Source organism: Bufo bufo, chromosome 11 (assembly GCF_905171765.1).
Source record: "Bufo bufo chromosome 11, aBufBuf1.1, whole genome shotgun sequence".
Classification (NCBI taxonomy): Eukaryota; Metazoa; Chordata; class Amphibia; order Anura; family Bufonidae; genus Bufo; species Bufo bufo.
In genome coordinates, this window is record NC_053399.1 from 68,178,480 (window position 1) to 68,195,304 (window position 16,825).

General features: G+C 45.2%; 1 protein-coding gene across 4 annotated transcripts in view; it reads right to left on the minus strand.

Annotated features, from left to right (window-relative positions):
- Window positions 1–16,825, minus strand: part of GEMIN2 (gem nuclear organelle associated protein 2) — a 210,191-nt gene that overhangs the window by 97,753 nt on the left and 95,613 nt on the right. For all 4 annotated transcript variants that reach the window (XM_040410958.1, XM_040410957.1, XM_040410955.1 and 1 more), the window contains exon 3: window positions 12,509–12,598. In XM_040410958.1, the coding sequence (XP_040266892.1) occupies window positions 12,509–12,598 (90 nt within the window). The remainder of the gene's footprint in view (window positions 1–12,508; window positions 12,599–16,825) is intronic.

Here is a 16,825-nt window from a genome sequence, read left to right on the forward strand (position 1 = left end):
ATTTGTTTCGGCATGCTTGATGCAAGCGTTTCCATGATGTGAGTGGGAACATTTCTCCAAGTGGTGAAGACGGCCGCACGAAGGCCATCTACTGTCTGGAACTGTTGTCCATTTTTGTAAACTTCCCTTGCCATCCATCCCCAAAAGGTTCTCAATTGGATTTAAAATCAGGGGAACACGCAGGATGGGCCAAAAGAGTGATGTTAGTCTCCTGGAAGAAGTCCTTTATCCTGCGGGCATTGTGTACTGTAGCATTGTCCTCTTGAAAATCCCAGTCGTTATCACACAGATGAGGGCCTTCAGTCATGAGGAATGCTCTCTGCAACATCTGGCCATAGCCAGCGGCCGTTTGACGCCCCTGCACTTCCTGAAGCTCCATTGTTCCACTAAAGGAAAAAGCACCCCAGACCATTATGGCGCCCCCTCCACTGTGGCGCTTAAAAAACACTCAGGTGGGATCTGCTGTCATGCCAGTAACGTTGAAAACCATCAAGGTTACATTTTTTCTCATCAGAGAATGTGACAAACTGCCATTTGCCACTGGGCATTGTAGAAAACTTATGGCTAGCCTCCTGCCCTACGACTACGGCCCCGGGACATTACCCTTCACGAACAGTGTAACAGAACTATGCCGCATGTCTGGACTGTTAATAGGACCGAACGCGGTTGGAATTTGTGACAGACCCATCCGTATGGATTAAACAAAATGGCACCCAGATAGCTAATTTTATTGTATTTGTGTACTCTGAGCGGCATTCACCTAATCATATGTCCTCAGACTTGAGCTATCCGGGAATAGGTTAAATGTCTGTGTTTGGTGTGAGGGTGTGACATTGTGTGTTGGGTGGCGATTCCTGTCCTGTTGTTCCCAAATGTGTATTGGTGATTTCCCTTTGTCCTGAGAGATAATTGAATTGCTCTTCGGGTGTCTCCAGGGCAGAGAGGAGGAAACCATGCTGCATTGTGGGGATGTGTTGTGTCTATGTATCCTGAGTGCTACGTGTCTGTCCTGTGTCAAAGTCCTTCTGGTCCCCTAGGGGCGTGTACACCAGATGGGGACCTGCATAAATACGGGCGGGTAGCACTCAATAAAGTGTTCATGTTCTTCTTGAGCCCTCAAACGTAGCCTTGTCTCGTTATTGGAGGAAATTGCTGTATCACGCTGGGGATTGCTATGCTCTGCATATTCCCTGGAGGAGAGATCTTTCCCACACGGTCCTGAATGCTGGAGGTTCATTCAGGGTGGAAGGAAGACGGCGCGGCTCCAGTTAAGCTACGGCGGTTGTTGAGTCTGCGGTGGTTGCGGTGTCCAGTGCGGTGCTGGTGGTCCTCGGCGCAAGCAAGGAAGCGTCCATTAACGGAAGAAGATCCGTTACATTGGTGGCAAGCGGTGGGATGGCTTCCCTAGTGCGAGGAGCAGCATCCTGGGAACACCAAGCAAAACTGGAATATTGGTATAGTCACGTACGGTTTGACGTTATACTGAAGAGGCGGTTGGCTATCTACGGGCCCCACCTAACAGAGGAACTTGTACCGAAAGTGAGGAGAGAACTGGCGGAGTATTTGCAGAAGGAAGCAGAATATCGGGCAGAGATAGCGAAGTATTCCGTCCCTGCGCCCCAGCAAAAGCGTGAGTTACAGGGGGCCGAAGGTGTCGTCCTTCCCCCCCCAGCGGCAGTGTGTACCCCAGGGGGCCGAAGGTGTCGTCCTTCCCCCCCAGCGGCAGTGTGTACCCCAGGGGGCCGAAGGTGTCGTCCTTCCCCCCCCCCAGCGGCAGTGTGTACCCCAGGGGGCCGAAGGTGTCGTCCTTCCCCCCCCCCCAGCGGCAGTGTGTACCCCAGGGGGCCGAAGGTGTCGTCCTTCCCCCCCCCCAGCGGCAGTGTGTACCCCAGGGGGCCGAAGGTGTCGTCCTTCCCCCCCCCCAGCGGCAGTGTGTACCCCAGGGGGCCGAAGGTGTCGTCCTTCCCCCCCCCCAGCGGCAGTGTGAACCCCAGGGAGCTGAAGGTGCCCTCCTTCCTTCCCAGCGGCAGTGTGTACCCCAGGGAGCAGAAGGTGTCGTCCTTCCTCCCCAGCGGCAGTGTGTGTTACAGGGAGCTGAAGGTGCCCTCCTTCCCCCCCCAGCGGCAGTGTGTACCCCAGGGAGCTGAAGGTGCCCTCCTTCCCCCCCCAGCGGCAGTGTGTACCCCAGGGAGCTGAAGGTGTCGTTCTTCCTCCCCAGCGGCAGCCTGTGTTTCAGGGAGAGGAGCGCAGCACCCTCTCTCCCCAGCTGCAGCTTACCATAACAAGGGGAGACACCAATCGCCCAGACGGAGCAGATGGGACCTGGTCTCTGCGCCTGACCTACCGGGATGCTGGACAGCCTGTCCAGATCCCCCACTACCCTCACCAGGACAACAGGAGGAGGGGGTAAGTACAAATATCCCTCCCCAGTTAACTCCTAACGTGGCCTCAGGGTTAACAGAGGCGATGTTAACCCCTACTGACTCCCATGTTCCTCTGGCTACTGAGCCGGACTATGGTCTCCGCACCCCAGCAGAAGAGCTGGCAGCTGGGCAGAGTGCAGTCGGCCTCTGCCCTCCCTCAAGTCCCCACAGCAAAATACCCAGGTGCAGTAACTGTTTCTTGTGGGTGGGTCACCCTTGTACCTGTTTGTTGTGGGTGGGCTACTCGGGCATTTGGTTACCGTGGGTTGGTGGATCGACTAAAGGAGGCACTGACCGACAGAAGGTCAGGTGCCTGGTTAGTCTTTTCCCCCAAAGGGGAGATGTGTGACAAACTGCCATTTGCCACTGGGCATTGTAGAAAACTTATGGCTAGCCTCCTGCCCTACGACTATGGCCCCGAGACATATTACCCTTCACGAACAGTGTAACAGAACTATGCCGCATGTCTGGACTGTTAATAGGACCGAACGCGGTTGGAATTTGTGACAGACCCATCCGTATGGATTAAACAAAATGGCACCCAGATAGCTAATTTTATTGTATTTGTGTACTCTGAGTGGCATTCACCTAATGATATGCCCTCAGACTTGAGCTATCTGGGAATAGGTTTAATGTCTGTGTTTGCTGTGACTGTGTGACATTGTGTGTTGGGTGGTGATTCCTGTCCTGTTCCCACATGTGTATTGGTGATTTCCCTTTGTCCTGAGATAATTGAATTGCTCTTCGGGTGTCTCCAGGGCAGAGAGGAGGAAACCATGATGCATTGTGGGGATGTGTTGTGTCTATGTATCCTGAGTGCTACGTGTCTGTCCTGTGTCACAGTCCTCCTTCTGGTCCCCTAGGGGCGTGTACACCAGATGGGGACTTGCATAAATACGGGCGGGTAGCCCTCAATAAAGTGTTCATGTTCTTCTTGATCCCTCAAACGTAGCCTTGTCTCGTTATTGGAGGGAATTGCTGTATCACGCTGGGGATTGCTATGCTCTGCATATTCCCTGGAGGAGAGATCTATCCCACAAGGTCCTGAATGCTGGAGGTTCATTCAGGGTGGAAGGAAGACGGCGCGGCTCCAGTTAAGCTACGGCAGTTGTGGAGTCTGCGGTGGTTGCTGTGTCCAGTGCGGTGCTGGTGGTCCTCGGCGCAAGGAAGCGTCCATTAACGGAAGAAGATCCGTTATAGAGAATAAAACTTTCTTCCACCTTTCAATGTCCCATGTTTGGTGCTCTCTTGCAAAGTCCAAACGAGCAGTTCTGTGGCATTCAAGGAGATGAGGTCTTTGAAGACGTTTTTTTGTTTTTGAAGCCCTTTAGTCTCAGATGCCGTCTGATTGTTATGAGGCTGCAGTCAGCACCTGTAAGGGCCTTAATTTGGGTCGAGGATCGTCCAGTGTCTTGACGGACTGCCAAATGGATCCTCCGATTTAGTGCTGATGACATTTTTTGGGGTCTTCCACTTGACTTTTTTGCCTTTGCCATCACAACGTGCGACTACCTGACAGAAAATGACAATGAATCCACATCTTTGCACAGATTTGGCCTTTTAAAAAGGCATGTGGTCCTAAACTTTAGATCAGCTGAAAAACAGCCCGTTTCAGTTTAATCGATATTTTCAATTAATTTAATGCTCAAAAAATGTTGGATCCTCCGGCTCAGTGCTGATGAAAATTCTTTCGGTCTTCCACTTGACTTTTTTGTTCCATAACCCTCAGGATCATTTAAGAAATTCCAAATGACTTACTGCTTCCCACCTCAGCAGCGATGACGCGCTGTGAGAGACCCTGCTTATGCAGTTCAACAACCCGACCACGTTCAAAAAGGGAGAGTTTTTTTGCTTTTGCCATCACAACGCGTGACTACCTGACAGAAAATGACAATGAATCCACATCTTTGCACAGATTTGGCCTTTTAAAGGCATGTGGTCCTAAACTGCTGGTTTCAGGTTTATTCGTTTTCATTAAATTGAATTCTCAAAAAATGTTTTGTCTCACTCTCATTTCTTCTTGTTGCATGTTGAAGCTCTACTTGGAACCTTGTTAAGATCCAACAATGTAAAATATGATAATTTGCCATTTTAAGTGGTCTTAAACTTTTGATCAGGACTTTACTATGGCAGCCATGGATGGCTTCCGTAGCGTCCTGGCGTAGCGTCTTATGTTTATTCTACAGCTGTTAGAATTTACTCTGACGATTAACTTTTTTCTCTTTAATGCACGTTTCTACCACCAGCTCAGGGGGACAGCAATGGGCAGCCCCTGTGGCCCCACATACGCTAACCTCCTCCTGGGCTGGTGGGAGGATACTCATGTATTCCCCGATCGACCAGTCTGGTGGGTTGAAAACGTCAAATTTTGGACACAATATATTGACGACATCTTTTTGGTATGTAAGGGCGGGCCGGTTGAGCTGAAAAGGTTCATTGCTGTACTTAATGATAACGAGATCGGCCTTCGCTTTACCTATGAATCAGACCCGTATACGATTACTTTCTTAGATATACGGGTAACTAAGGAGGATGATAGACTCGTGACTGACCTGTTTAGAAAAGCCACAGCCACTAATTCCTTGCTTCACTGGAAGAGCCACCACCCGACCCCCCTTAAACGGGGTATCCCAAGGTGTCAATATCTCTGAGTAAGAAGAAATTACTCAGAGGGTGGTGCCTTTTTCAGTGAGGCAAGGAAACTTCAGGACAGGTTCAGGGGGATGGGGTATCCACAGACTATCTTAAAAAGAGGCGTTTAAAAATGCACAACAGAAAAACTGAACAGACCTCTTGGTCCCCAAACCTAGGACCACAGACAAACATCAACCACTGCGTATTATTTCCACCTTTGACGTAGCCAATCATGAAGTGATGGCTGTCCTGAAGAGATACTGGCCCATTTTACAGATGGATTCCGACCTGACATCCTTACGGAACATCCCTCAGTTACATACCGTAGAGGAAGGAGCATTAAAGACAGTCTTGTCCACAGCCACTTTACACCTCCGGCTAAGAAAGGGACATGGTTAGATCGTAAACAGATAGGGGTTTTCCGATGTGGCTCCTGTAAAAGCATGTGAATATCTCTCGACCGCCAAGACCGTTACGTGTTCCATAACCAAGCAGACCTTTAGGGTCAGGGACTTTTTCAATTGTAGAAGCAAAGGGGCTATATACGTTTGCCACTGTCCTTGCCCTATGGACTATATAAGCAAAACGGTTAGAGAACTCAGGAGAAGGATCTGCGAACACGTGAATGACAGTCAAGAAAAATGTCACACCTGTGGTTTCACATATCAATGAATGTCATGGGGGGGACCCTAAGTGCCTGAGATTCTCAGTTCTCGAATTGATACCACCATCGCCCCAGGGGGTGACTGGGACAGGAAGATCCTTCAGAAGGAATGTGTATGGATCCACCGGTTCCAGTCCCAGTCCCCCCTCGGGATAAACGAGAGACTGACATTCTCCTGTTTTCTTTAGCTGCTATGAGGAATATAATTTATGCCCCTTCCTCTTTTTCCTCTGATCTTTTCTTTGTCGCTGTTATGCCTGTCTTTTTCCCTTGTCTGGAATTGCTGGGCCGGGAATAATAATTTTAGGTTCTTACTGGCCAGGGTGCGGGAAGCATCCAAATCTAATACCATCAAGTCAGTCAATGAGCATTTTCTTCTCATTGGATTACTTAACACACCCTGTATATAATTTACAGGATGTGATGGGCGATATGGTATCTGGGTGTCATGAACTAAAAACACCTCATTTTATAAATATATCTTATTTTTTCCCACTGTGCTGAATTATTTGGTTAAGGTATTTTCATTAACATAGGTTTGCCTCCGGTACTCCCTTGAATGATCTCCATATGTGGGGGATCGACCTGAGCGGACTGACTCAATAGGGCCGACCAGAGGGGGACCGAGCTGAGCTCATTGACTCTATTGGCCTGTTGCGTTCCACTGCGCTTCATGGACCGGAAGCACGTGATCAGAAGCACGTAGGCTCTATCCCGCGCTATTTGCGCTCCACTGAGCTTCATGGACCGGAAGCGCGTGAACGGAACTGCACGTTCAGGGCGGAGCGCAGTCTTGCGTTCCACCGGCCGGAAGTGGATGTATCCACAGACCGGAAGTGGCTAAATCAAGCGGACGCGACCGTACCTGGATAATTCAGGTGGGAAATTTTGATGAGCGTGGGTATTTATATTGGGGCACCTGGCACAGATATGCATGGGCCTTTGGAGGAAAGGGGGCAACCATATCCGGAGGCTGACAACTGAGTAAGGATATCCTTTCCCTGTCTAGCTTTTACCATCTTTTTTGTATTTGGTCACCAGGAATCTTTACCCTTTACAGGCTAGGCAATTGTTTTTCTATGGGGCCATTCAAGAGATTGTTGGATATTTGGAGCTGGTCCTGTGACCGAGTTTAATCTCTTTATCGCAGATTTTGGTGGAGGTTGCGGCATTGATATATATTCTGTCCTACATCATACATACTTTTTCTCCACAGGTGTCTACACGGGAATCCAAAACTGACTTATGGCCTTATTGTATGCCTTACCTGGTCCATCTGTTTATATCTTATAGCTTCTCTCCCTCCACTATCAATTTGTGGTCCTCCTATCATTTTTTCTATATCTGAATATAGGATATTGTAATGGTGGATGGATATCCAAAACCTAGGATTTCATAATATTTAAAGGATATCGCGCATCCACAATAATTGTATTATATATGACACCATAATACTAGATGGATACTAGGCATCTCTGATGTACTGACCCCCTGATGATCCCACAAAGTGGGGGAAACGCGTTGGAGTATGATTGATGTTTGTTTTTGTACAACTATAATGTACTGTGTACCTAGCTGGCTGCATTAACCAGCAGCATAAGGGTTGTATACACAGTCCATTAATAGGCCCTATATACCATTAGGGTAGCTGTATGTGGTATTGTTTTTTATGTCCTTTCTTTTTGTATCTGCCCACACTTCAGCACAATTTCCTACCTCTCTACCCTCTCAGGATCACTGTATCAGGGTTACGTGAGGTGCAGATCAGCCTAGGTTCGAGGACAGGGAGTCCCCACCATCAGGGGTTGTCCCTGGGCTGAGCAAGACTAGGGTGAGACGATAGGGACAGCTTTCCCTCATTCCCTATATATCTTGCAGGTGCTTTGTGCAGCAATATATCCGAGTGTACCCTCAGTAAGTATCGTCCGGTATAAATTTTTAAGGAATATTATTAAAATATATTAATTTTAATGGGTTAAATAATTTGCTGGAAGTCGTTTGCTTATACTAGACCTCTAAAGATCTTGTTATACTGAACTGCTGGTTTGAAACACCGTGGAGGTAACAGTTAAGGGACGGGGTTCTGTGGAGGCCAACATTAAGGGGGCAGGCTGCTGTGGAGGTCAATGTTAAGGGGAAGAGTGCTGTGAAGGGTCAGTGTTAAAGGAGTAGGCCACTGTGGAGAACACTTATGTGGGCAGGGGGATGTGAAGGTCTCAACAGGGTGGGGCACTGTGCAGGTCACTGTTAAATTGGCAGGCTGCTGTAGAGGTCAAAGTTAAGTGGAAGGGATGCTGTAGAGATCACAGTTATGGGCAACACTGTGGATATATTTTAACCTCGCACAAACATTAAATGAAATACTATGGCAGCCATGGATGGCTTTCGTAGCGTCCTGGCTGCTATGGTAACTGATCAGAGCCCCGCAATTTCACTGCTGGGGCTCCGATCAAAAGCTGCCACTGCCACCAATAAAAATACTTTAGGGGGGGGGGCCTGTGGCCACTGAAGCACCAATGAATATAATACTGGGAGGGGGAGCCTGTTGACCATTGCGCCACCAATAAGTATAATTAACCCCTGAATACAAATGTCTGTGGCGGATGCCGACTGCATCACACAGACGTCACCCGGCCTCAAGGACCGTAAACTGCGAAGCTGCGGAATCCCACAATCGACGGAGTTTGGCAGGATCGCCATTCCCCATCATTGAGGCCAGGTAATGGCTGCTTGATACAGCCGGCACTCGCCGCAGAAATTTGTATTTAGGGGTTAATTATATTCATTGGTGGCGCAGTGGCCAACAGCAGCCCCCCCAGTATTATATTTAGTGGTGCCCAGTTCCATATTCAAAGCCCCTCCCTTTAATCTTTTCAATGGTGGCAGTGGCAGCTGCGCCACAGTGGGGGGGACTTCCTCCTCCACTGTGCCAGCTGACGAGAGCATGGTGCACGCCGAGAGCAGGGCGTGCCATGTTCTCTAAAAGATACTGCGTAGCCTAGTAATGGAAAACACTCTAGTACCGAATGTACCCCAGGCACAGCATATTAGTAAACTGTATGTTAAGACAGTACTTACCACGTATGCACAAGGGGGATTTGCAAGTGCTACCAAACCTCTAGGAGTATACAGTCGTGGCCAAAAGTTTTGAGGATGACACAAATATTAGTTTTCACAAAGTTTGCTGCTAAACTGCTTTTAGATCTTTGTTTCAGTTGTTTCTGTGATGTAGTGAAATATAATTACACGCACTTCATACGTTTCAAAGGCTTTTATCGACAATTACATGACATCTATGCAAAGAGTCAGTATTTGCAGTGTTGGCCCTTCTTTTTCAGGACCTCTGCAATTCGACTGGGCATGCTCTCAATCAACTTCTGGGCCAATTCCTGACTGATAGCAACCCATTCTTTCATAATCACTTCTTGGAGTTTGTCAGGATTTGTGGGTTTTTGTTTGTCCACCCGCCTCTTGAGGATTGACCACAAGTTCTCAATGGGATTAAGATCTGGGGAGTCTCCAGGCCATGGACCCAAAATGTCAACGTTTTGGTCCCCGAGCCACTTAGTTATCACTTTTGCCTTATGGCACGGTGCTCCATTATGCTGGAAAATGCATTGTTCTTCACCAACCTGTTGTTGGATTGTTGGAAGAAGTTGCTGTTGGAGGGTGTTTTGGTACCATTCTTTATTCATGGCTGTGTTTTTGGGCAAAATTGTGAGTGAGCCCACTCCCTTGGATGAGAAGCGACCCCACACATGAATGGTCTCAGGATGCTTTACTGTTGGCATGACACAGGACTGATGGTAGCGTTCACCTTTTCTTCTCCGGACAAGCCTTTTTCCAGATGCCCCAAACAATCGGAAAGAGGCTTCATCAGAGAATATGACTTTGCCCCAGTCCTCAGCAGTCCATTCACCATACTTTCTGCAGAAGATCAATCTGTCCCTGATGTTTTTTTTGGAGAGAAGTGGCTTCTTTGCTGCCCTTCTTGACACCAGGTCATCTTCCAAAAGTCTTCGCCTCACTGTGCGTGCAGATACGCTCACACCTGCCTGCTGCCATTCCTGAGCAAGCTCTGCACTAGTGGCACTCCGATCCCGCAGCTGAATCCTCTTTAGGAGACGATCCTGGCACAAGAACAATGATTTCAAGCATCACCCTCCTTTTAACATGTCAAGTCTGCCATTTTAACACAATCAGCCTGACATAATGATCTCCAGCCTTGTGCTCGTCAACATTCTTACCTGAGTTAACAAGACGATTACTGAAATGATCTCAGCAGGTCCTTTAATGACCGCAATGAAATGCAGTGGAAAGGTTTTTTTGGGATTAAGTTAATTTTCATGGCAAAGAAGGACTATGCAATTCATCTGATCACTCTTCATAACATTCTGGAGTATATGCAAATTGCTATTATAAAAACTTAAGCAGCAACTTCTCCAATTTCCAATATTTATGTAATTCTCAAAACTTTTGGCCACGACTGTATAATCTAATGCTCTGGTACAAAACAGTTGCATATAAATTCACACACATTACAAATTAAGCAGGATATCTGCAATCTGTGGGCAGAGCAATACTTAGGATCTGAAATGTTTGCTACCACAGAACCTTAGTGTCCTCTGCCCAGCATGATATTTGATTACATGTGGGGAGCCACAAGTTTTTTTTAATAGAACTAAAGGTATTTTTAAACATTTATTGTTCAGGCAGTTAATCTCAAACATTTAGTCATGAATGTACAAACTTTCAAACAGCATTGGAATCTTTCTATAGTGATCTGTTTTTCTTTAACAAAGAAATCTGGTTCCTGTGAAAATTTTTGTGATCAGATTCTGTTGCCTCATTTAAATTTCAAGTTCATAACTTATTCCTTAAAAATGGTTATCCGAGAGTAACCCCCCCCCCCCCCCCAATATGCCCGGACCCCTCACACTGAATCTAGAACACCAACATGCTCTCCATTTACAATTAATCCTGTAAAATATAAGAGCTACACCAGCGCCCACTAGCAGGCTTCTGTGTTGGCCCAAACACTGGTTTAGCTGCTGTTTTGTTTCCCCAATGTAGTGTCTTGAGGAGTGCAAAAAGTGTAAGGTATGGGGTTATGATTAACAAATTATGCTGATCTTAGAATGAGTAACCAGTATTTAATGCCAGAGATTTCTTCTACAAGTTAATGTAATTAAGAAACTAGAAAGAGAAAAATACAAGTCCAGCTACACCGACTTATTGCTACTGATATACAGTCCTGATCAAAAGTTTAAAACCACTTGAAAAATGGCAAAGAAAATCATATTGAGCATGGCTGGATCTTAACAAAAGGTTCCAAGTAGAGCTTCAACATGCAACAAGAAGAAATGGGAGCGAGACAAAAGTTTAGGACCGCACCTCCAAAAAAAAAAAAAAAAAAAAAAACTAACACCCCCCCCCCCCCCCCCACAAAACAGAAATCCAGCTTCCGAACATGAACTCCGTTCCGTAATGAGTAGCTCCACCGTTATTGTTTAAATCACATCCAAAATTAGTTTCGGCATGCTTGATGCAAACGTTTCCATGAGGTGAGTGGGAACATTTCTCCAAGTGGTGAAGACTGCCGCACGAAGGCCATCTACTGGAACTGTTGTCCATTTTTGTAAACTTCCCTTGCCATTCATATTCAAAGGTTCTCAATTGGATTTAGATCAGGGGAACACGCAGGATGGGCCAAAAGAGTGATGTTATTCTCCTGGAAGAAGTCCTTTATCCTGCGGGCATTGTGTACTGTAGCATTGTCCTCTTGAAAATCCCAGTCGTTATCACACAGATGAGGGCCTTCAGTCATGAGGAATGCTCTCTGCAACATCTGGCCCCTGCACTTCCTGAAGCTCCATTGTTCCACTGAAGGAAAAAGCACCCCAGACCATTACGGCGCCCCCTCCACTGTGGCGCGTAGAAAACATCTCAGGTGGGATCTGCTTGTCATGCTAGTAACGTTGGAAACCATCAAGGTTACATTTTTTCTCATCAGAGAATAAAACTTTCTTCCACCTTTGAATGTCCCATGTTTGGTGCTCTCTTGCCAAGTCCAAACGAGCAGTTCTTTGGCGTTCAAGGAGACGAGGTCTTTGAAGACGTTTTTTGTTTTTGAAGCCTTTCAGTCTCAGATGCCGTCTGATGGTTATGGGGCTGCAGTCAACACCAGTAAGGGCCTTAATTTGGGTCGAGGATCGTCCAGTGTCTTGATGGACAGCAAATTGGATCCTCCGGTTCAGTGCTGATGAAATTTCTTTCGGTCTTCCACTTGACTTTTTTGTTCCATAACCCTCAGGATCATTTAAGAAATTCCAAATGACTTACTGCTTCCCACCTCAGCAGCGATGACGCGCTGTGAGAGACCCTGCTTATGCAGTTCAACAACCCGACCACGTTCAAAAAGGGAGAGTTTTTTTGCTTTTGCCATCACAACGCGTGACTACCTGACAGAAAATGACAATGAATCCACATCTTTGCACAGATTTGGCCTTTTAAAGGCATGTGGTCCTAAACTGCTGGTTTCAGTTTATTCGTTGTTTTCATTAAATTGAATTCTCAAAAAATGTTTTGTCTCACTCTGATTTCTTCTTGTTGCATGTTGAAGCTCTACTTGGAACCTTGTTAAGATCCAGCCATGCTAAATATGATTTTTTGCCACTTTTCAAGTGGTCTTAAACTTTTGATCAGGACTGTACCATGACCTGAAAAAATAAGAACCTTCACAGGGATACAAAGTACTTCTTCCATATTGCCTTTGGCATTTGCTTACCTGACGTACAGCTGAAAATTGAGCTACCTGCTGTTGCTGCCATAGGAGACTTGGTGAATATCCTTCAGGAGCAGGCTGGCATCCAGACAGCTGAGACAAAAGCAAAAGTGTACATTTAGAAAAAAGGCGAATATAGTCTGAACCTTCTATCGGGCCAACACAAACTGTTTTGTGCAGTAAAACTTTGTATAAACTATGGGGCAGATTTATGTAGACAATATAAATTTATAACAATCAGATTTATCATAGTGATTGAAGCTTGATGATAAATCTGGTGCTCCGTTAGACTGTTTATATCACCTATTAGTTGACTTACTCCGCCACAGAATTTCGTGCCAAAACATTAGTTCATAATTGTGTTTTTTAAGCCATGTACCCTTTTCCATGAAGCCACACTCCCTTGGTGGGCGAGGCACAGTGGATTTTTCTTTTTGGCTCACATTCTCTGTAAATATGTGAAAATCAGGTGCAAATTTTTGTGTGTATGTTATGCCAGAATTCAGATGCAGCCACGACGGTAAATGTGGACCTGGGTTAACCTTTTGGTAAACACCCAAATGCCTTTTTACGGCAGTCACAAAGGTGCCTTGGGTTGCCGCCTTTTCACCGCGGTCTCCTGTACAGTGGAGAACAGTGCTCCTGCTCTAACAGCCCAAACCCGCAGGAGCGCCAATCCCGACTGTTTAACCTCTTACATGCTGCAGGTAATGGGGCCTGCCGCATGTAAGCAGTTACAGAGGGAGCAGACTCTCTGTGTCCCATCAGCACCCCGCAAATGAGATTGTGGGGTGCTGATGTCAGCAAAGGCAGGCTGACACATAGTTCAGGCCTGAGGCCTAAATCTAGAATTTTGCAGCTTGTTGCATCTCTTTGGCACAGCCTGCTGGTCACTGTCAGTATAGCACTGAAATTAAAAATAAAATGCACTATAGGAACAGCATATTGTATTTTAGAAGTGATCAAAAGATAAACTGTTATAATCCCTTGTGGGACTATTAAATGGTTAAAAAATAATTAAAAACCAGATTCCAATAAAAATACACATTTTCCATTGCAAAAATAAAATGTTCTCCACACGTTTGGTATTGCTGTGTCAATACCAATCCGAAGTACAAAATATCATGTAAATTATTCCATACAGTGAACACTAAGAAATGTTTTTTGCATAGCCGCCACCAAAAGAAACCAATAAAAAGCAATCAAAAAGTGTTGTACCACAAAATTATACCAATGAAAAATACACCCACATTTTGCTCCGTAAAATAAAAAAAAGTTATGGGTCTTGGGATGCAGTGATGAAAAAGATTTTACAAATTTTGCTCATAAACCTTTAAAACCTTTTTATGAGCAAAATCCAAAGGAAAAAAAATATATATGGGGGTCATTTACTATCCAGAAATATGCCTATAGTAGGCATATTTCTGGTATAGATAGGCTACTTTCACATATGCGTTTGGTGCGGATTCGTCTTGTATCTGCACAGACGGATCTGCACCGATAATGCAAATGCTTGTATCCGTTAAGAACAGATCCGTGTGCATTAGCATGAACAAAGTCAAAACGGATCCGTCCTATACCCCACTGAAAGTCAATGGGGGACGTATCAGTTTTTTTATTGCACCATATGGTGTCAGTAAAAATGGATCTGTCCTAATTGATTTACATTGTAAGCCAAGACGGATCAGTTTGGCTCCGCATCGTCAGGCGGACACCAAAACTCTGCAAGCAGTGATTTGGTGATCGCCTCCAGAGCGGAATGGAGGCGGAACGGAGCCAAACTGGTGCATTCTGAACGGATCCTTATCCATTCAGAATGCATTGGGGCTAAACTGATCCGTTTTGGGCCGCTTGTGAGAGCCCTGAAACGGATCTCACAAGCGGACGCAGAAACAGCAGTGTAAAAGTAGCCTTATATGCGCCGCACTCTGCGACTTTTTCTCGCTCACGCCAGGTCTAAAAAAGTGAGCGTATGTATAGTTGGGCATTCAGTAGCTGAGAAATCATACAAAAGAAAAGCGCACCATAGGGTAGTATGTTCTAAATTTCAAACCTAGTTGATAGAACAAGAAGTGGAGGCTCACCTTGGATGGTTGTGCTAGAGATAGGCACAACGCTATTGTAGGTTTGTAGAAAATAAGTAGTCCGTCACCAGGTGTGCAGCCGTAGTGTTCCAAAACATCAGGAGTAGAAGCCAAACTAGCAAGAGATAGTAGCAAAATCTGACCAAATTATATCAAATATTGGCTCAAAACTGAACAACCAAATGGTAATGAAGACCTCTGGACAAACCATTACAATTTCATTACCTCATCATCCATTCAAATCAAACACCAATACCAACAATGAACTTTACAAACACAGAAAAGGGGGTTGTGTGTACATCAATGGCAACAGATCAAGGAACCCACAAGAACAACGGTCACAAAGACCACAAAAACAAAACAAAAACAACACTACCAGAAATATAAACACAGCACATCTACACACTCTCGTACCCAGCGTACAAATGACAATATCAACCAGACACCAATACAAGCTCATAAAAATATTACTCAACAACAAAACACGTACACCTCTAAATTCCAAAGAAAACATAACAGAAGCATCTAACTTAGAACGTCACACTCCACTATTTTCTCCTGACAACACCAACGCTACCAGTACTACTGCACAACAGATTCATTCAACCAATACTCCCTCTACTCTCTTTAGAAAGTGAAGATATTATGGTGAAGATATTATGGCAGGCTGTGCACCACTAAATCTACCACCGACACAGTTCTCCATCTACCTGAACTCTCCATCAGAGTCCACACTGACCTTTCCAGTTCCATCTAGATCATCAGATCTTGAAGCAGATTCACTTGTGATAACACACAACCATACTCTCCTTTCGTACCCGCATCATGTCCTGAAAGCCAGACCAACAGTTTCTGAGCAACTTCAAGCTGAACACGTACACTCTAGCAAAGAATCCATATCTGGAATAGGTTTGTTGCGATGCTAAAATTTTGATTCGGTTTCAATACCATAAAAAAAAAAAAAAGTATTCCGATACTCGATACCATGTGAAAAAAAAAAAGCTGCGTGCATTACGCATTTTATGGAATGTCCAGCACATAATAGAACAGTCCCATCCTATTTTTTTTCCTGTTACAGCGTTCACCACATAAAAGTTTTTTTTAAAAATTTTAATAGTTTGGACTTTTCGGAAGTGGCAATATGTGATATGTTTATTTATTGTTTATATATTTTGTATGTAAAATTGGGAAAAGGGGTGATTTATACTTAATATTTAGTTTTTTTTGGCAGTAATGTAGCCTAGTATCGATAAAAAGGCAAACCCCGATACTGAGCCTATACTGGGAGAAAAGTATCGATCGGGTATCACTAATCTGGAAGATTATAAAACAGCCAATTATAATTCAGAACAGTTTCCAACAGTGGGTTCATCAACATCCCTATCTTTTTTACCCCTACCTCCTTTGATCACTCCAACTGCAATATACCCAATTAAGAAAAGCCCCAACACGACAACCATCACCAACTACTTCCAACCATTAGAACACAAACAAATGAAAAGAGAAAAATACAGAAGAGGGGAGGAACAAAAAGAAAAACGTAAATACTTTCTGTGAAATAGATTTTTCAATTCTTCAAACCCTAGGTATCTTTAAAGTGTAACTGCCATTTCACTACCAAAAATGAAAATCCTAACATATATGTGATGCTGAAGGGAAGATATTCATGAAGCTGCATTTTTCAGCTAATTTAACCTTTCTGATGTCTGTATTTAGCCCTTAGCAACCATATTTCTGTGCCTCTATTTCACCAACTTCCTCTGCTGCTCCTACTGTGATGATCTTTGCCCTTCCTTGAGGCCATCCTGTATTTCCCTCAATGACGGCCCCTCCGCATTGTGATCGACAGGGCCAGGAAACAGAATCGTTCTATGCTGGCCCTGCCTGTTAGCATTTAATTTGCATATTTTAAAAATAGCTTTTTATCAAATTCTACTGAACCAAAATGATTATTTAACTTATGTATGCAGAGCTCGCAGTATAGGGATTATTAGTAAATAAAAAATAAACAAAACGGTTTAGTGGGCTGACAGAAGCCCTTTAACCACCTTCCGGACCGCCGAACGCAGCGGCGCGTCCTGGAGGTGGTTGATTGTTTCCACCTGGACGCATATATGCGTCCTCTCGCGAGACGCGAGATTTCGGTCACAGCCGGCCCGCGCATCGCGGGCCGGCAAAAGTTGGAGGAGTATTTCATCAGCAACCTGCCAGCCAATGATCGTTGCTGGCAGGTTGC